This window comes from Neopelma chrysocephalum, unplaced genomic scaffold, assembly GCF_003984885.1.
Source record: "Neopelma chrysocephalum unplaced genomic scaffold, ASM398488v2 Primary Assembly neopelma1_68, whole genome shotgun sequence".
Classification (NCBI taxonomy): Eukaryota; Metazoa; Chordata; class Aves; order Passeriformes; family Pipridae; genus Neopelma; species Neopelma chrysocephalum.
In genome coordinates, this window is record NW_020897727.1 from 7,034,733 (window position 1) to 7,055,641 (window position 20,909).

Sequence of the window (20,909 nt, forward strand, 5' to 3'; positions counted from 1 at the left end):
GCTCGGGATGTGATCGCGCGTGTGCGTGTGCGCGGCGCTGCCTCCTCCCGCTGCTGCCGCCGGGGTCACCGCGCCGCCCGCGCCCCGCACCGCCCGCGCCCCGCACCGCGCCGCGCAGGTACGTGCAGGGCAGGCAGCTGCCCGTACCCTCCCCTCGGACTGTGCCCCCCGCCCTTACCTGTGCCCCCCACCCCCTGGCTGTACCCCCCCATCTTCTCCCTGTGCACCCCCTGCCTGTACTCCATCATCCCCTGCCTGTATCCCCCGCCCCTGCCTGTACCCCTCCACCCTTTGGCTGTACCCCTCATCTGCTCCCTGTACACCCCCTGGCTGTAGCCCCCTACCCCCCGCCTATACGTCCCCACCCCCTCCTGTACCCTCCCAGCCCCCTGCACCCCCCACCCCCTGCCTCTACCCCACCCCATGCCCGTACCCCCGTGCCCCCCATCTCTACCTCCCCCACCCCTGTCTGTATCCCCTCTGCTTGTACCCCAACCTTTGCCTGTACTCCCACCCCACAACCTCCCTCCTGCCCCCCCTTCATCCTTGGGTGGGCTTCCCCCCAGCCTTGAGGGGGGTCCTCTTTGGTGGGGTGTGTGCAACCCCAGGGATATAGCCCTGTAACACACCCCCCACCCTGAATTGCTGCGTGTGCCCCCCCAGCTGTGCTGGGTGTGGGGGTGGTCAGGGGGTGCCCCTGCTGTGGGTGGGTGTGAGGACACAGTGGGGGGCCTCCTGTGGCGCCTGGACCTGTGGCAGGTACTTGGGGGGCTCTGTGGAACTTGCTGCAAACTTTTGTGAGGTGCTGCCAGGTTTCTTCTGTGCTCCCAGTTTGTTATATGTTTGGTTTTTTTTTAAAGTAGTAAAATGATTTCTCTGCATCCCGGCAGGCCCATATGTGGCTCTAGTGGAGTGCACAGGGTGGGCATCCCGAGCCAGGGGCTACAGCACGTGCAACCCACCCTTGGGGGGTTCAGGTCTGGCTCCCGGGGGACAGCGGTACTTGGGAGGGGGCAAAGGATTTGGGACACTTGGCCGCTGGCAGCACAAGGCTCCATCTGTGGGTGATGGGGAGCATCCCTGGGTGCTCTGCTGGGGGTACTGAGTTGGGATTCATCCCCTGTGAAGGATGCTGGTGGTTGGAGGACCCTGGGAGTCCCTATGGAGTTGCCCACCTGGGCTTTGTCAGTCCTGCTGTGGGCAGGGAATGCCAAAACTTCCACCCCGGGGCTTGGGCAGTGTGCAGGGATCTGTGCTTGTGCTGTCTTTCCATCTGTCTGCACCTCCTGCAGCTGCTGCCCAGTCCCTGCCAGCCTGGGGCGAGGAGGGCAGCCACCCTCCCACATGGTGGGAGTCGTGGGCAGGGTGGGTGCCAAGTCACCAGCCTGCTTTGGCCGCAGGATCCGTGTTCCGGGCCAAGCGTTGGGCTTGGAGAGCCCTGGCAGCAACATGTAAGGTCACCATGACCGCTGGTGAGGTGGCCCTGCCAGGGCGTGCTGGCTCCTTTGTGCCAGGAGCCCTGAAGTGGTGGCAGAAGCTGAACCTGGGGCCACTGAGCCACTTACCAGGTGAACAAACCTCCTTTCGTGGGCACAGGAGGCAGCTGGCTCCTCATGCGTCCTGCTGTGCCACACATCCCAGGGTCTCTGGGAGTGAGGTGACACCCCTGCTGCAGAGAGGGAGACAGGGTGGACACCACTCCACCAACACCCCGTGACTTTGCATGTGACTGTCCCTGTGCAGCCCTCGGTGCCATCAGGGTGACCGGGCTGGCCCTTTTTGGGGTTGTTTTCTTCCTGCCAGGTGTGGGGAGCTGAGGAGGGGTCGTGCCACCATGGTCGTTTGTGGCAGGTGGCTGCTGCTGCTGTCTCTGTGCCTGTCCCCGTACAAAGCCCTGCTGCTCCCTCCCTCCCGGCCCCACGCCGCGGGGCCACTTGCCAGGCGAGTAACCACGGCTGTGTGTCACAGCGGGTTTGTGCTGTGTGTCAAAAGGAGCCAAAATATGATGCTGGGGCCCCCCTATGGCTACCCACCCTGTGCCTGTGCCCCACCATCCCTGCCAGCTGGGGAAACTGAGGCAGCAGGGCAGGAGGCGGCTTGCCTGAGAGATCCAGTGCCAGGACTGGGGAGAGCAAACAGGATTCTTGGCACAGGCTGGCAGTGCTGTGCTCTGCCTGCAGGCGAGGGTTGCTCTTTGCCGGGTGTGCAGTTTTGCTGCTGTGCTGCTCCCCAGCTCTGGCACCCTGGGGACCGTGGCTCCGTCCCCACAGGTGACACCCCCCCACCTCGGCGCTGGTGAACAGGGCAATTGTTCCCCCCAGGGGTGGCCAGTGCCCGGCGCTGTGTGTGGCGGGGCTGGCACGGAGAGCGGGTTGGCCTTGGCCTCCTGCCTGCTGCCGTGCCCTTTTCCAGAGGCAGCTGCCTGTGGGCATGGCTTGGCAGCCATCCTGCCTGCGGGCTCGGCCAGGGCAGGACCCCTGCTCCCCTGGGCCACTGGAACACCTTGGCACAGCGTTGCAACACCCGGGGTCACAGCTGTCATGAGTTTGCAGTTCTCAGCTCAGCAGTGGCTTTTTCTCCCAGGTCTCTGCACCAGCTCCATCCCTAAAGCAAAGCCTTTCCAGGGCAGGCTCAGAGGGGACAAACAGGGAACCGGTTCTCCCTGCCCTGCCAAAAAGTCCCTCTGGAAAGGTGCCCAGTGGCGTCACCCCTGTAGAAGTGATGTGTCAGCTCTGAAAGCACCTGGATTTCCACCTCGGAGCTGTGTGTAGGAGGGGGCTGTTCTGCCCCCACTTCCTGGGCTAACTGAAGCTCTTGGGGGGCCCAGAGCATCTCCGGGGTGGTGACATCCCATGGTCCATGCTCGGTTCTGTGCATCCCTCCCCTCCCAGCTCGCTTGCCAGCTAATGGCGCGGCTTATTCCTATGGCTTTTTAAGTGCTTAATGGCGCGCGGGGCTAATGATGCAGCTCCCTCTGTTCATGCCGCCTGGATAGACGGATGGTGTTGGGGCTTGGCGCTGCCTGAACCTCCAGGAAAGGGACAGGGATGAGAAGGGGCCCAGCCGGTGCCCCATGATGCTGGGGGCTGTCAGCGGGTGTCTGCCTGCCCGCCTCTCCTCCCTCCTCTCCCCTGCACGGCTGCTCGGAGCAGTAATGTCACCATAAACGATATTTATCACGAGGTGATAAAAATCTATTTCCAGCGACCTCTTGGAAATGGCCCTCATAAAACCAGGCAGCAGACGGAGGCAGGAGGCAGACAGCGGGGAGGGGGCACGGGCAGGGAAATGGCTGTAATCAGCTGCGGAGCAGGGGCTGGATCTGCTGGGGAGCCAGCCCTGCTATTCCCGACCCCGGTAAATTGATGGCAGCCGCGAAGGCCAGAGGGCTGCCCGGGCACAGCTGGGTGGATGCTCGGGCATCTCAGGGCTTGAGCATCGTGGGATGCAGCATCCAGGCTGTGAAGGGAGGACCTGAGCGATGTTTATCTTTAGGCAAGCGGGATGTGAGGCTTCTACCAGCCATCCAGGGATGTACTTAAAGTGATTTCTCCACTTGGAGGTGCTGGATCTGGTCCTGAAGCAGCAGATTGGGATGGGGTGCTGAGCTAGCCATCTTTCCCTGAGTGCTCAAAACCATAGGGAAGAACCCCCACTGGCAGACATTGCTGAGTCACTCATTGCCCCCCTATCCATCCTGGGGGGCCACTATCAGTCCTACAGCCCCCTCCAGCTCCATCCCTTCGGTTCTGATGGCTGGGTGCTGATTCAGCATCCTGACACTAATTACTCAGCCCCTCCTGGATGCTGGCTGTAAATTCTCCGGCAGGAGCAGGCTGAGCAGCAGAAAGCCTTCCTGGCTCCTTTCCTCGCTGACCTGAGCAGGGACCTGTGATCCTGTGTAATTCATCAGGGTTCTGAGTCAGCAGGAGGGTGCCTTGGCCTCCCCCACCCACTTTTGGGGTCCACTGCCCCCCTGGAATCCCTCCTCCTTGCTGAGTGTCCCTCCTGGCTGCGTGACACTCAGCCTGGCTCTGTCCCCACCATTATTAGGGACATCCTCCCAACTGCACCCTGGGTGATGCTGCTGCTCTGGGCACCACTGGGGACTTGGCCGAGTTGGGGGAGCAGAAGGCACCTGGACCACCTTTGTAGGGCTGGAGAGGTGGGATTTGTTCCTAAAAATGGGGACAGGGCAGGACCCCCTGTGTTGTCCCCTGGGGGAGTAGGGATGTGGGGGAAGACAGCTCCCAGCTGCAGGGTCTAATCTGCTGCCCTGATAAAGAGACTTTAATCACTTCAAGTAATTAACCAGGTGGGGCAATGGCTGGACCCAGGGTGTCCCCTGCCTGGAGGTGGCTGCCTTAGTGGGGGACACAGGCTGGCGGGGAGGGGGCTGGCTGGCGTGCAGCTCCCAGATGTGGGTCCTTGCAGGGCTGTGCCAGGAGGGGACAGCGGGGAGAGGATGAGGACATCCAGAAGGATGGGAACATCATTCATTGCTTGCGTGTTCAGAGCCCTCAAAATCCTCTTGGAGAGATGTGGTGCCTCTCAGGGACCTGATGCCACCACGGAGCTCTGTGCCCACCTGCCCGGCGTGCCCGGGGCGCGCGGTGACACGGCGCAGTGTGTGCGGCAGGTATTATCCTGCATTAAAGTTTCCCCTTGCAGATGGTTCACGCTTAATCTGCAGCTTAACACAGCGCCGGACCTGGCGGTAAGTCCGTCTTTAGATGGCAGGCGGGAGCCGGGAACGGGCGCTAAGCTGCCCGCGGGATGGAGAAGGGGGACACGGTGGATTGAGGGACACGGATTGAGGCTTTAATGCCGCCGCGTCGCAAGCCGATTGCCAAACCGGCGTGTGGCCCTCGCTGGGGCCTCGGGGATTGCTGTGATGTGCCACCCCCCACCCCGAGCTGGATGGGGACCCCCTGCCGTGTCCCCTCACCCAGCGTGGCAAGCTTGGCAGAGCCTTGCACCCACTTGGGTGCTTCTCCCTGCCTCAGTTTACTCCCGAGCGTGCCGCGGGGATTGTCACGTATGGGAACATTCCGAAAACATGAGCCGCTGTGGGGTGGGTGGGATTTTCCAGAGTAAAAAGCCCCTTGGGGCAGCCGCCTCTCCCCAGGGCAGGTATTTAGGGTGGCGAGGAGGGGACATTCACTGCAGACTGCCCGGCAGCTCTGGAGCTGGAGGTGGGTGAGCTGGGTGCCGTGCCGGGCTGCGGTGTCCCTGAGATGGGGATGGGGAATGTGGGGCATGGAGCAGGGGCTGGGCTGAGCACAGCATGTCCCGTGGGATCTCGGCAGGATTTGGGTGGCAGGCAGCAAGCTGCATCCCTCCCCTCCTGGTATGGGGCTCTGTGGTCATGGAGGGACCTGGAGCCAGGGCTGTGGAGTGGTGGCAGACAAAGGTGGGAGCTGCAGGGACTTCCAAGGCCAAGGAGTCACTGCTCCAGTCAGGGTAGTTTGTCTCAGTGTGGAATGGCCCTATTTCAGCTGTTAACTCTGGAGTCTAATGATGAAGGCAAAGGCTCTGTGCTGCACAGCCTTGAGCAAATCTGTGCAGATTTGAAAAGGCTGATTGTTCCCTGCAGGGCCAGGACCAGGAGTGGCAGTGCTGCTGCCAGCCCTGCTGTCCGTGCATGGGGAGGGATGCTCACATCCTCCCTGCCTCAGTTTCCCTGCCTTGAAAGCAGGATGGAGGGAACATTCCCCAGCCTGGCAGACATAAACCAGAGCTGTGTGTCCCCATGGTGGGACAGGGATTGCTCTGGCACTGAGCAGGGAGCGGGTCCCATCGTGCCCAGCCAGCCTGGCCCTGGGGTGATGGGGGGTGAGCATGGAGGGCTCTCGTTGTGGAAGTGGGGTGATGTGGGGCTCAGCATCAGGTCTTGGCATCCCTGATGCCTTGTGCATTGCCACCAGCCACGGCTCATCCCACAACCTGGGGAAACTGAGGCACGGGAAGTGACATGGTGTGGCCAGGGCTGTCGAAGTAGCGAGCAGCCTCCGATCCCTATGCCCAGAGCCCCAGAGGAGCTCGAGGAAAAGCCGGGAGCGAGCGGCTGTGTGCCCCCCGCCTCCCCCTCCATCACCTCCCTGTTCGCTGGCGAACAAATGTCTGTTCTTGCAAAAAAAAGAAGTGACAGGGGTCGGCGCAGCGCTTTCCACATGACCTGCCCGGGAACAGAGGACGTCTTTGTTAATCCAGCGAGCTGTCAGTTCAGCCTCTTCACAAAAGGCATAAACCACTTATTGCTGCTCTCACCCCTGACCCCGGATCCGCCTGCGCGCCCTCCATTGTGCCGTCTCGAGGAAGCTGGCAAACAATTTCGGCTCCGGCTCCCCTCCCCGCCGGCGGCTGCACGCGGGGGCTGCCGCTCGCCCCGCCGGCGTGGGGAGCCGCTGCGGGGGACCCCCCTACACACACCACCCCCCCGGCCTCATCTGCGCGCCCGCCGCCTCGCCTGGCAGCTGCTGCGAGGGGATGGGGGCTGCCACAAAGGGACCACCTCCCTCCCTCCCTCCATCCCTCCCTCCTAGGGCTGCCGGAGCAGCTGGCTGGAGCCCACAGGCTGCGGAGAGGGGATGCTGGGTGCTGCACCCCGTGGCCCCCCGGCCGAAACCCCTTAATGAGAGGGGACAAAAGCTCCTTAGGCAGGGTCCCTGGCTGGGACGGGCTGGGACGGCGGCTTTAGCCAAAGCCGCTTATGGCCCGGCACAAAGCCGCTGGGAACAGCCCAGCTCCCTGGGGCCGGCATGGATGGGGTGATGCTCACGCCCCGCCGGCCTCAGGGTGCCCGGGGGGTCACACGGGGTGACAGCCGAGGGATGGGGCTGAGTGTGTGCCACCCACCCTGTTCCCCTGCGCCCAGCACCCGGACCCCGCGGTGGGGCCGGTGGGTGCTGGAGCAATTAGATGCAGTCACTTTGGGGCTATATATAACCCAAATTGCTGCCTGCAGCTCGTTAGCTGCTGTCAGAGCCGCTGCGGCCGCGGCGCTGAGGTGGTGTCGCGGGGGGGCTGGAGGGTGACACAGGGATCTGCTGCTCCCCAGAGCTGGGGGAGGGGGGGAGTGGCTGTGGTTGTGCTGGGGTGGGCACAGGGTCAGACCCTTGCTGGGAGTGAGGTCCCCAAGGGGGATGTGCTTCACTCCAGGTGCTCCCAGTGTGGTGCTTCACTGGTCGGTGCAGGGTGGGCTGTGGTCACACACAGCCTTTCCCTGCCTGGCGGCACAACCTGGCCCCTGGGTCAGGGTGCTTAGGCGTGGGGGGTCACTGGTACATCCCTTACCCATGCCAGTGCTGTTTCCAGCATCATCTCCCCATGTGGCATCCGGCCTGACCACAGTCTCCAGCCCCTTCCATCCCTGCCGGTTCCCACCTGGGCTCGCCGGCACGTCGCAGCTCTGCCGGCACACACCGGCCCCCGCGCCGGGGAGGAGCGCGGCACCTCGGGCTGTCTGGGGGCAGCTGCAAGATGAGTGCGAACATATTGTGTGGGCTCCTGGAGCAGGCGTCACGGTGTCGCTGCTGGAGAGCGAGCGGGAACCGCAGCCCTGCCGTGACAAACGGCTCCGGCACAGCCGCAGCCATGCCCACGCGGGCGCCGCGGCACAGCCAGTATTGCCGCTGCACTGTGACACAGAGTGGGGATCCGGATGGGCAGTGATGCTCCTGGGCTGGCCCCCAGCACACGGTGTCACCTGCCAGCACTGCGACCCACCTCTCCGGCTCCGTTAATTTCCCGGGGGGTCCACATCCCAGTCTTGGGAAGGGTTAACGGCACCGTGTCTCGCTCTGGAGCCTTTTGTTTCTCTCCCATTTTTTCTCCCCCCTCCCCATTTTAATGAGGGGTTAGCACTGCTGTAATTGCAGGTTCCAACTTTCCGCCAGCAAACACGGCTGAGAAACTTTAAACACAGCGGGGATGCGCAGATCCAGCCACCACCCCTCCTGTGGATGCCCACTGGGGCCAAGCCATGCCACCAGCAGGGACCCCAGCTCTCCAGGGAGACCCCAGCCTGCTTTTGTGGGAAAACCCTCTGTTTTCAGGCGGCTGGGATGAGGATGAGGAGGGCAAAGGCTTCCTGGAGGGAAGAGCAGCTGGAACCGTTTGGGGGAACACACGGCAGGGGCTGTGCCCGCCGTGACTGTGATAAAGCCCCAGCGGGAGCCGGGGTCTCCAGGGCCTCACTGACAAAGGGAGCCAGGGGAAGCCCACTCCCACAGCCCTCAACATTCCAAAAACACCTTTTATCCTGAGCGCCGCCTCACAGGCCTGGGGGTAGATGGGAGATGGCAGGGGTTTGCCCCCACCAAGCCTTACAGCCGGGTGCTGGCGCTCTCTGCATCCCAGGAAGTGCAGGATACAGCCCCTCCGTGCCGAGCATCCTCCTCACCTCATCCCTTGCTCGTTCGCGGGAGCTGGCACGCAGGTTGTGCCAAACCCCATTGCCGGTGCAGCTGTGCCGGTGCTCGCTGGGCTCCGTGCCCGCCGCCCTGCCGGGGTGATGCCAGCCAAGAGCCGAAGTGCCAGGATTTCATCCACCCCCGGTGCTCTGGCTGCTGGAAGCATGGGGGTTTTCCGAGGTGCTGCCACCCGGGAGGGTGGAGGTTGGGGCGATGCAGCGGGGGCTTTGCTGTGCCCGCGGCATTCCCGTGGGCGGTGTTCCCGTGGGCGGCATTTCCCGTGGGCGGCGTTGCTGCTGCGCACGCTGCAGCCCGTCCTGGCGGCAGGCGAGGCACAGGGGAGGTGGAATGGGGAAGCTGCATTTTTGGGTGTCCTGAAGGCACAGGAAATGCATTGGCATGGCCTTCTGTGTGCCGGATTCCTCACCTTTTGCTTTCCTGTTCCATTACTGCCATCCTGAAGCTGGGGGGAGAGCTGAGTGCCCCAGCCGGTATTTAGTCCACTGGGAGCAGAAGGAACGTGCCCTTGTCAGGGAGGGATAGGTGTGAGGACACGAGACACAGGGACACCTTTCCCTGCCCTTGGTGCCATCGCGTCCCCTGGCTGCCTGCCCAAGGCACCAAGCTGAGGGCCTGGGAGACAGCATGCTGATGGTGGGGGTCACAGGTGACATAGGTGACACGGGGTCTGTCAGTGGCTCTGTGCCTGTCTCTTGAGGTCACCAGCTGTGTTTTTTGACCCCTCTTGAGCTCTCTGTGACCTCCACACTGAGGACCCACCGGGGTAGATGAGGACAGATGCCACACAGGGGTGGGTTGTAGAGTGTCATGCCATGGGGTTGTCCCTGCCACCTGTGGTTGGTGCCTTTTCTCCATGGTTCTGTCACTTGTGGAGCTGCCCTGCTACTCCTGCCCATCTCCCCTGGCTTGCAGCCCTGCATGCCAGATCAATTTTTCCTGTGTTAATAACATCACATAACGATGTCACATTGATGTCACCTCACTGCACACCTACCTCTGACCTGGATGCTGCCTGGGGCTGTGCCCTGTGTCCCTGACCCCCGCCATGGATGTCCTGTGAGCTGTTGCAGAGTTGTTCTTCAGTCCTTCTGTCCATCTGCAAGCTCCCTTGATGCGTGTCATGAGCAGGCCGACCTCAGCTCAGCGCCATTCGGGAGGTGCAGATGCTGGTTCCCTCTCTCCATCCCTGGAAAGATGCAGGATAAGCATCTCCCAGAGCCAGGACAAGCTGAGCATCACCACAGTGGGACATGTCAGGGGGGCTACCAGCCCTCCCCTCAAATTTCAACATGTGGTAGCAGAGCACCCTTCCCTCCCAGCCTCTTCCCGAGCACCTCAGGGTGCTTAGCAAATTAACACCCCAATCAACTCACTCACCTCTAATTGGGGGTGAGTCTTTGAGGACGTGGCTGGGGAGGAAGGCCCCCCCTCCAAGGGGCTGCTGCCATGCTTTATCTGGGTGGACAGATCCCTCCTAATTGAGCAGATATTCCGTGTTCGCAAACAGATGGCTCCTTTGCATCAATTATTCCTTATCTGTGTAACCAGGGATGATTTGCTGACAGATAGCGCCGGGTGAAGTTAAAGCAAGGAGGCGGCCGGTGCTCCATGCTGGAGCCTGGGGGGTCCCAGGGGACATGGGCGGTGAGGGGGGGATGGATCCTGGCTGCCCCTTGGGCAGGTGGGACCCATCTCCTGTGCTTTTGCATCTCAGCATCTCTCGGCAGGAAAATAGAGGTGGGGTGGGGGCTGCCACTGCTGTGGGGCTGGTGGGTGGGTTGGGGTGTAGCTTGGGGCCTGGGGGGCTGCTGAAGCTCCCCAGGGAGCAAAAGGAGGGTGCCAGTCTTGGCCCAGCCGCTAAAATCCGCCTTCCCCACCACAACCCTGTCCCGGTGGTTCCCAGCTGCGTCTTGCCCAATGCTACTGTGACGCATGACAGGGAGTGATTAATGCTAATTAATGATTAGTTGCTCCAGGTATCAAAGTGCACCCCAGCCCTTTCCCATGCCCACAGGTTGGGGATTGCTGCCTGCTGCTGCCTGTGGCATTGCCCCAGGAGGAAGAGAGGTGGCACGGCATCCCCCCGAGACATCCCTGCCACCTCCACAGAGCCCACACCAAGCGATCAGGGATGGGAACTGATCCCTGGGCTTGTCCCCTGCCCGCTGTGAAAGTCACCTTCTGTTAATCGTTGGGAAAGAGAAGAGCATCCCGCCATCACCAGGGCAGCCGGTGGCACCCCGCCAGTTGGAGCTGGTACGTGGTGGCACTCGAGGACTCATGGGATGTGCCAAGCACTCGCGGTTGTGCGGCGCTGCCATATGGATTCCATAAATTAAACCTTTCCAGGAAGCAAACGGTAAATTTGTATGTCCGCTCATGTGCGTGGCTTCCCAGCAAAACAACCATCGTGCTTCAGCTCTCCACATTTGTGGGAGTAATCCCAGGAAAAATGGGATCAACATCAAATCCTCACCATGCTGCAGCCATGGCCCTAATGTCCCAAAATTAGGAGCACGGTGTCCCCTATGGATGCCACCTGTGGCAGGAGGTAGGTCACCCTTATCCTGCCGTGCCCGGGGTGAGCACAGCATCCCAGGGACCCGTTCAGGCCCTTGGTGTGGGTGATCCATGTGTCTATCCCAGAGCAGCATGGCGGTGCTGGGATGTGTGTAGTGTTGCTGGATGTTGCTTTATTAAAGCTAAAGAGGAGTGGTGACAGCCCAAACTGTGCTCCTGGACACGCCTGACATGGGAGGGTGACAGCTACAGCAAACCTGGGGTCACAGCAGCACCGGGGGACACCGGGGGTCAAGGAGGGGGACCAAGGGGGGCAGCGGGAATGTTGTCCCCATCCCAGCAGCACATTTTCCTCACCCGCCTGGCAGGGAAGGCAATGAGGGGTTGTTGATCTCGAGTAAACACTGCCCGGTTGAGTAATCGGGAGCTGCCTAACCGGCCAGCTGCCGCCGGCGGGCGAGGGGACGCCGCTTTGATTCATGTCCTCACCCCCCCTCCAGCCTTTCTTGTCTGGCTGCGCTGGGAGCCATCGGCCGGATCCAGCTGTAGCCCCGCGGTGCGGGCTGGCGTGCAGCTCCCGCGCCGGCCACGTGCACCGGCCGGCAGGAAAACAAAAGCATCTTCTGTCTGTGCGCCCCAGACCCCCCCACACCCTGTGGCCCCCACCCCTCACGGCGGTGCTCCAGCCGGGAAAGGGAAAGGCGCTGAGTCTCTGTCCTCCTTCTCTTCCAGGCGTCCTCTTTGTCCCTGGAGACAGTCACCGCCAAGCCTGTGGCCGGCGAGCCCCGGGCGGCCGGCGCTGGGGAGAGCCCAGGGACGGGCAGTGCTGCCCTGGACGTCGGCCAACGGACGGCTTTGGATGTGGAAGGCACGGACGCTGGAGCCACAAGTAGGTGATGTTGGGTGATACCAGGGGGATACAAGGCTGCCATTGTCAAGGGCTGTCCCCTGCCCCACCGTGGGGTGCACCGTCAGTCCAATGTGCCGCTTGGGTCTCCTGATGAAGGCTCACACCCAGAGGCCTGGGATTGGGATCCAAAACCCGCAGCCCCACCAGGAAGGTGACCCTGTGGCACCGCAGTCCTTGCCTGCTGTCCTTGGGGCCGTGAGTCAGGCCGTGGGTGCCAGGGAGAGCCGTGGCGTTGGGCTGGATGTGCTGGGGAGTCGGGGGAGCCCCCGGGGCTGGGACAGGCCACGGCTCCCGGGACTCGGCCGCCCTGTCCGTCAGGAGCAGCAGCATTTTTAGGAGAGGTATCATGCGTGCTTCCCGCCTGCCGCCTCCCTGGACCAGCTTGTTTGCCAGCCCTTCCCGGCGGGCGCGCCGTGCCGTGTTGTGCTGTGCCACGCCAGGCTCCTTTGATCCGGTAACAACCGCCGATGCCGGTTCCTGATGTTGGGCTGGGAAGAGTTGGGAACCGCAAGGTGCAGCGGGCAGGAAGCCGGGGTGGACAGGGAGTTGTGGGAGTGGCAGTCTGGGGGCCAGGGGGCTGCTTGGTGGGGGATTTGTGACCCACCCTGCCATGTCCCCAAGGAATGACACTTCCCAGGAAGGTGGTGGCCCATGTCACCCATCAATCAGCCCCATAGGGATTCAGCCCCAGTTTGGGACCCTGCAAGGCACTGTGTCCCCCAGGGGGGTCGGAATGCATTTACAAGCTGCTCACAGCCCAGCCGGCAGTGGCATGGACACAAGCTGGGAGCCGTGGCCTGGAACGGGCCCGCTGGAGTCAGCCCGGGATTTATTACCCTGCCAGTGGCTGCCGGGCAAAGGTGACAGTGACTAATGGCTTGTTACACGCCTGCCACATCTCATCTGTGCACCGCGGCCGGCTGCTGTGCTCCCACCCCGGCGAGCGGGCAGCCTGCATCCCTTCCGGGGGGGGAACACAGGGGCAAACCCCCCCTATGCCCCCACAGGGACCTTGGCCAGAGCAGGTGATAGTGACAGTTGGATGGCTTGCCATGGAATGCATCCCTGTGCCAAGGATGGAGACCTGCTCTGTCAGCATTCCCTGTGGCCAGGTGTAGTCGGGCTGGCATGTTGGAGAGCACCACCATGTCTTGGGGGTGGTGACACATCCCAGGGTGTCCCAGTGAGCCTCATGTGACACACAGGACTTCCCGGTGCACAAAACCCCTTGGTGGTTTCCAAACCATGAGCCACTGCTCTGCCAGCACGGTGGCAATTCTATGTGGGGGTGGCTGGGCTGGGATGCAGAGGGTATCCTGTGTGCGTGTCCGGATGGATGCTGACGGAGCCACAAATGCATTCACTAGGAAAATTAAAAAATTAACAGGCATTGGCTCGCTCTAGATTAGTAAAGGCAGGAGATAAAAGCGGCTCTTTATACCTTGTGAGAATTGCTGATAAGGGCATTTGTTCCTCTGTATTCTTTAAAAAGAATGCAATAAAAATTTAAAATAGAACGGGAAAAGGGAGACGGAGAGGGGGGGAAAAGCACGAGGACGGCTGGGGGGGGTGTCGGGCAGCACCAGTGCTGCTGCAGCACCGGCGTGGGGCCTGTTGGAGGAAGAGGAGGATGATGGAGGGGACGAAGAGGTGAGGGTGAGCCAGGAAGGGATTTGGGTGGGTGTGCTGGTGGTGTGGCAGTTTGTTTGGGGATGGCTGGGTGTCCCTGTCGTGGTTTGCGTCTCCTCCCGTGGAGATGCCAGTTCATGGCTGGCAGTGCCAGGATGAGATTCCTTGCTGAAGCCTCTCTCCTGCCCAGGGAAGGTGGGGGTCCGGCCTGTCCGAGCCAGCCGAGCCTGTCTGGTTTGTGGAGCCGACCTGTGGCTGGTGAATGATGGGCAACTTCCTCCACATGCGAGTGGGCTGAGCCCCACCCTACTCGTGTCACTGCTGCCCCAAAGCCCAGGTGCAGGCAGAGCCCTCAGGGTGACAGTGGGATGGCACAGGGGTGACCACCACCTTCCCCACCTCAGGGGGACAGTGCTGTCCCCACTCCCACACCCAGGGCAGGGGATGAACAGATTGGGGCACACCGAGGGGGCCGCTGTGGGAACACCTCTTATCTCCACAGGGTCTGGACCCAGGACCACCCTGGGTGCTCCCTGTGATGGGTTGGGCTGGCACCCCTGAGAGCCGGGGTGTCCCAGAGCCTGTTTGGAGTTCCAAGTAGTTTTGGGGTTGAGGGTCAGAGGGCAGGACCCCCTTGCCCCAGACCTCTTGCCCCCCTTGATCTCTGCATTCTGGGAGAAGGACACCTGTGCTCTGGGGTCAGGGCTGTTACCCCCCATCACCCTAATTCTTGGGATGCTGAGGAGGGCGGGGAACCCCCACGAGCCCCCCCCCCCCCCCTCCCCGTGGGGGATCCCCCATCCCCGGTGTGTTGGGGGGTGGTCCCGGGGGGTGGTCCCGAAAGTGTCCGAGGGGTCTGTCCCTCCCTGCCCAGCATCCCTGTTCGGGGACCCCCTTTGCCTCGCTCGCGGTGCCCGCCGCGCCCGCCCCCGCCGCCCTGCCCTGCCCGGCCCGGCCCCCGGTGAGTCACGCTCCAGCCGTGCGGCTCCCGGGGCGGCGGGCGGGCGCCGAGGGAAGCAGGAAGCGGCGGGGGAAGGCTCGGCACGGCTCGGCTCGGCACGGCTCGGCTCCGCTCCCTCCACCGCTGCCCATGGAGGAGCGCAGCCCCCGCTGGACGGCGCGGCCCGCGGGTGAGTGACACCCCCCCGGTGCCCTCTCAGCAGCGCCGTGGGGAGGAGGGGAAAGGGGACCCCCCCCTCGGGTGGGGGTTGTGCTGGAGGGGTGGGATGGGCTTGGTGTGACCCTGCCACCCGCAGATTCCCCCCCAGCCCCTCTGTCGGGGGGTCTGGTATGGCGGATGGAGGTCACCCTGGGGTCGGGGGACCCCGTGGCACGGGGGACGGAGGTCACCCTGGGGCTGAGAGAGACGGTGGTGTGGGGGATGGAGGTCACCCCGGGGTTGGGGAACCCCCTGGTATAGGGGGTGGAGGTCGCCCAGGGATTCTGGGAGACTGTTGTTTGGTGAATGGAGGTCACTCTGGAGTTGGGGGATCCCGTGGTATAAGGGGCAGAGGTCGCCTTGGGTTTGGGGGCACCCTTGGTATGGGGGATGGAGGTCACCCTGGAGTTGGGGGACCCTGTTGTGCAGGAAACAGAGAACGCCCTGGGTTTGGAGGAACCCATGGTGTGGGAGACCAAGGTCACTCTGGGTTAAGAGACCCTGTGGTGTGTAGGACAGAGGTTGCCTAGGATTGGGGGTCCCTGTGATGTGGGGGATGGAGATCACCTTGAGTTGGGGGACCCGATCCTGTGGGGACTGAGGTCACCCCAGAGTTGGGGGACCCCATGACATAGGGGGTGGCAGTCACCCTGGGCTTGAGGGGACACTTGTTTGGGGGATGGAAATTACCCTAAGGCTGAGGACCTCGTGTTGGGGGGGATAGAGGTCACCTTTGGCTTGGAGGACCCTATTGTGTGAGGGGTGGAGGTTGCCATGGGGTTGGGGTACCCCATCATCTGGGGGACAGAGATCACACTGAGCTTCAGGCACCCTGTGGTGTGGTGGACAAGAGGTCGCCCTGGCCTTGGGGGACCCCACGGTGTGGAAGATGGAGGTGGCCCTGGAGTTGGGGATCCAGCTGGGGAATGTTGTGGGGAGATGAGACCCACTGAGTGCTGCAGGTTCAGGGTCCGGTGTCGTCCAAGGCGTTCAGTCCCTGTGACCCACATTGGCACAGAGACCCTTGGGGTCATTTCCTATGTCTGGCAGGGCACAGGGGTGTGTGGGGCCACAGCTGGTGGCACCAACCTTGGCCTTTCTTGCCTGGCTGCCTGTACATGTCCCGATCCAGGCACACGGGGTGCTGTGTGGGGCTGTGCCTCAGTTTACCCATGCACCACTCCTTTATATCCATGTTTCTGGACACCCAGGACTGCCGGCGCTGGGGAGGGACTGCGCTGCTGATTGAGCCCTGCAGCCTGACGCCGGGAGCCCGGGCGCCGCACCCTGTGTCAGGGTGATGCCACGGCCCCAGTGTCTCGCCTGCCGCTGTGTTTAGTGCCCTGCTCCATCCTGGCTCTTCCAGCCCTGCCTGTGCTGCCTGCTGTGCCCTTTGCCCTGGGGCCCGCCGGCTCACCGTGCCGTGCCAGTGCCCGTGCCCTGTGTTGTGCCGAGTCCAAGCAACTGCTTTGCGTGGTCGCATCGGTGCCAGTCCCCAGTCAGTGGCATCTGTCATTCAGATGCCCCATTGGTGGCCTGTCCCCAAGTGACCACTGCCAGTGCTTGGAGCAGCAGGGCGAGTGCCAAGCTCTCTTCATCCTCCTCCTCCTCTCGCACCGAGCCAGGGCAGGGGGCATGGAGCTGGGCTGGGCTCCGCATGGGTGCCCTTTGGGCCATGAGTGGGATCCATGGAGGGAGTTAATGGAGGGAAAAGGCAGCGGGAAGCCAGTGCCTCTTCCTGCAAGGGTGCGCGTGCGCGTGCGAGCACCGGGGTGAGCCCGTGTGGTTTGTGGGTGTGAGCGAGGGGAGCGTGCGCCCGGCTGCGTGTGTGCCTGGCAGCCTGTTTGTGTAACCTGCTGGGGAGGTGTTGGGTGTGACGGTGACGGCGGTGTGGCAGAGCTGGCCGGCCAAGGCCAGCGGCTCCTGCGGGGCTGGGGGGGGTCAGTGTGCTTGGGGGGGGTGCTGGCTGTGCACACGTGTGTATGTGTGTTGCACAACCCAGGGATGTCAAGAGGGGTGTGCTGAGTGTGCTCACCCCCCTCGTTTGGGTGCACACCGGGTGTGCCTGTGCATGCATGTTCCGCTGTGCCTGTGCTCGTGTGTGCACGCACGACTGTGGGACGCACGGGACCTTTTTTGGGTGGTGGAGGGGGTTGGGTGTGAGTGCGAGAGCGAGTGTGTGTGTGTGTGTGTGTGTGTGTGTGTGTGTGTGTGTTGGCTGCAGGGCAGGGAGCTGCAGAGGAGAAGACGGTTGCTTTGGCGGGGGGCCAGGATGCTGGGGGTGCAGGGGGGGTGCCGAGGGACGCAGGACAGTTTATCGCTTCTTGACATGCCAGCGGCTGGTACAGGCTGCAGGCTGGGGGGCAGCTCGAGGAGGGGGCATTAGTTTTAATCTGTGCTCTCCTGTTTGTTCCTCTGGCCCCTCAGTCCTTTCCCCCAGGCGCTGCCCCTCACCCTGGTGTCTGGCCCGTGGGAGGTTGAGGCCTGGGGGCAAATGTTCCTGGGGGGTTTGTGCCTGCGCCGGCCATGTGGGAGGCAGTGGTCCTCCTCCCACCACACTGGGGGCACGGTGCCATGGGTCACACCTCTGTCCCTGAGCCCTGGCACTGGTGCCAGCCCTGGAGTTTGGCCTCACCGTGGGTAGGGGCAGATGGCCTCTGCCTCTGCCATCACGTCCCAGTGGGGACACCCGACCTGGCCCCCCATGTGCCGGCAATGCTCAGGTGCTGGGTGACCCCGAGGGGTCCCGGGAGCCGCAGGGCAGCCCCGCCAAACCCCAGGAAGGGCCAGCTGGGACAGAGCTTGGCAGGCAGCGGCTGCCTGGGCAGGCTGCCAGGGGGATTGCCCTTGAAGTAGCCCTTGCTGTGCCTCGTGCCTCGGCTACCCTGGCTGCCCGGCCACGGGGCCACCCCTGTCCCTCCGCCCTGGCACCCCGGTGCCCGCCGGCGGTTGCACCGCGGGGTGGGAGGAAGCGCCCCAGCCCTCCCGCGCCTGTTAACGGCGGCTGCCTTATCGTGGGGCCTCCTGGGCCCCCACAACCCCTTATCTGCCGCGGCCGTTGGCCCTGGCTCGGCTCGCAGCCCCCCCATGACCCTCCCCCCAGCACCCGCGGGGTCAGGCCTTGGGGGCGGCTGCTTGGCAGCCTGCCCCCTCGATCCTTTTTGAAGTTTCAAATCCATTTAAGTCAAGAGGAGGGAAAGTTATTGCCTCTAAAGCCCCTTGCGTTGAGCAGTAAATCCTCTTTGCTGGGCCAACGCCGCCTCCGAGCACCCGTGGGACCGGAGGGTGACTCTCGGGGGGGCACAGCCTGAATGCGTGTCCCCCTTGTAGCACCCTGCAGGCGGGTGCTTTATGGATGGGAGAGAGTGGGGAGCCCCATGTACCCCTAAAGCATGGCCAGCATGGGGTTAAGGGTCCTTTTGAAGGGACCTCGCTGAGCTGGCAGGAGCATCACCATTTATTCACCACCTCCTTGCTCACCCTGACTTGGTCCAGAAAGGGGGTTCCCCTTGCGGCATTGATACCCCGGTGTCCCCAGTGGTGTGACACAGCACCCCCCACTGCCTCCATGCACCCGGTTTGAGGCTGATGGAGCGGGACTTGATGCGCTGGCGGCACGCCGGCGTGTTTTATTTGATTTCCCTTCTCCCGAGCTGGCAATATTTAAATATTAATGCCTGCCTCTAATTGCTGGGTCAGAGGAGCGGGGCGGCGCGGGAACCGGCGCAGGGGCGGCTGATTTTGTTGTCTCGGGGAGTGTTTGCCGAGGAAAAATGTTTGTGCACACACAGACATAATTTTACTCCCTTGGGATTTGCTTGGCCTTGGGAGTGATGCGTGTGGGGGGGAGGGTGGCTGGCAAGCTGTGATGCCACCGGGGCGTTATTTTGCAGCGGGGCACCCCCAGCACGCAGGGCCCCCTCTCCTGCGCCCGAGGAGGGGTTGTTAATGGCGGGGGGGGGGGGGGGCGTGTGTTTTATTTTTTCTCCGGGCAGCGCGGCGTCAGATGCTTGCGTGCTCGCTTCCTGTAATAAAGCGACCGCCGGCGCGCTTGTCACCTGCTCTCTGTTGTGCTGCCAAGCGCAGACATGCCGCTTCTTGCTGCGGGCCCTGGCGCGCTCCCCGCCGCCGCCGCTCCTGCGCCCGCCCCGGGCGCTCGCCCCGTGCCAGCGCGGCGGTAGCAGGTGTTTCGGGGAGGGTGCGACGGTGCCTGTTGCCGCACGCCCTGTGCGGGCGGGGGCCCCGTTTAACTGTTCCTCGCCTCGGCCGTGCCCCTTGTGACGCCCTCCCCGCCTCGCACGGGACGTAGCGGCGGTGGCAAAGTTGGCACTGGGGTGTCCCGCTCCCCCGGGAGCCTTGGCGCTGGTGGTCCCCAGCGTTTGGGGTGCCGGCGCGGTGCCCCGTGGCAGAGCCAGCCCGGCAGCAGGCAGGTGTCTGTGGTTGTCCCCAGCTGTGCTGCACGTTTGGATCGGGGGGTTCATGCAACGTGTGCCATGCATGGGCTGTGCAGGCTGCTGCTGCCCACCATGCCATGCTGTGTAGTCCCCTTGGACACCAGGGCACTGCTGCAGCCCCCTTGGAGGCACAGGGCACTTCCCACTGTGCCATGCCATGCCATGCAGCCCTTTGGACACACAACCCTGGTGCCAGCACCCTCCCAGTGCTGTTGGGGGAATTTTCCCCATGGGGGGGTTCTCTTTGCTCCCCCAATGCCCTCTGGATCCTTCACTGGTTTGCCACCCCCTACAGCCATTGTTCCCTGCCTGCTCCCCGGCTGTGCAATCTCCTTCCTCCTGCCTGCGTAGCACAGTAGGCCGTCCTGGTTAACCGGTGTGTTTGTGGGGTCCTGCTCCTGTTAACCCCAGACACAGGAATTTTGCACCTCTGAACCTGGCAGGAAGGCTCAATAGAAGGGGCTAACATGTGGTCTGCTTCCAACAGGAAGCCCACAGCGTGGTAAATGAGGGGGTTCAGGGGTGAATTGCACCCGAATATCCCCCGTGGAGGAGGCAGACTGAGTTTTTCCTCCTTCCCACCCGCATCCTGCTCTGCTCCAGCCTCAGCTCCTGGCGCTGCCTTTGTTTCCGCCGTATAACAAGATGATGGGTTAGGGTCAAGCTGCGGGTTCATAACTTGTTGGAAGACTTTGCCGAACAATAAAGGTGTCTGGCTTTATATCTGCTCGTATTTTATCCGCACCACGGCCTTTCCCCAGCGCCGGTCGGGATTTACGGCGGGGGATATTTGGACGTGTCGAGGCGAGCCGGGGAAGCCGAGGCCGACCCCCCTCCCCACGCCTTTGCATTCAGTGCCTGGGCGCTGAAATATTTACCTTCCAGCTCCTCTGACAGTTCAAGCCGTCTCGTGAAGCAAAGGTTATTGAACTGCAAATGTTATGACATTACATTTTTGTGTCTGCACTTTCTAGATGCGTGATGCAGCCTGAATGATAAGTGATCTCGGGGTTAAGGGTGGGGTTTTTTTTTTCCTTTCTGTTCCTTTCCCTCCCTCCTGCTCTCCTCCCTGAGCTGTCTGCTCTGCTGGGGCTTGATAACGCTCCCTTTTATTGCCCTGCCTTTGCATTCCTGCTGCTGGGCTCCCTGCAGTAGGGGTGGGTGCTGGGGAGGTGGGAGGGGGATATTCCCAGTGCTGCACTGGTGTGTGCCTCAGTTTCCCTAACCCTCATTCTGTGGGTGGGCACTCATGCCAGCAGCTCCTCTTTTTGGAACTTACTGCTGCCAACCAGGGTACCCCAACCCTTCCTGCATCCTGGTGTAGGAAAATGCTGTATCCTCTATCCCACCAGGACCATAGAATCATTAAATCATGGAATGGTTTGCATTGGAAGGAACCTTAAAACTCATCTCATTTCAATTCCCCTGCCATGGACACTTTCCACTAGACCAGGTTGCTCCAAGCCGCATCCAACCTGGCCTTGCCTTGCTGTGGGGCAGGAGGTGATGCCTGGTGTCACTGGTGCCAGTCAGTGCCCATCTTGCAGCCCCATTAGTGCGGTTTTGGGGAGCTGGCAGGGCTCCAGGCTGGGGGGCTGGGTGATGCTCTCCAGTACCCCAGAGATTTGGGCTCTGAGCATCTCAGCAGCCGTCCCCACTTGAGATGCAGCAGCCTGGTTGGCCAAATGGCCCGGAGGACATGTGGGGAGGGGGACAAGTGACAGCGGGGTCTGGCCTGTCCCCTACACACTAGAGGGCAGCAATAAACTGGATCAGTGGGCTGTGTTCTGTTCCTGGGGGTG

The 20,909-nt window shown here is 62.5% G+C and overlaps 1 protein-coding gene across 1 annotated transcript in view; it reads left to right on the top strand.

Annotated features, from left to right (window-relative positions):
• GSE1 (Gse1 coiled-coil protein) overlaps positions 1 to 20,909 on the top strand; it is a 100,425-nt gene that overhangs the window by 23,262 nt on the left and 56,254 nt on the right. The window contains 1 exon segment of the mRNA XM_027685157.1: positions 11,688 to 11,844. Within this exon segment, the coding sequence (XP_027540958.1) occupies positions 11,688 to 11,844 (157 nt within the window).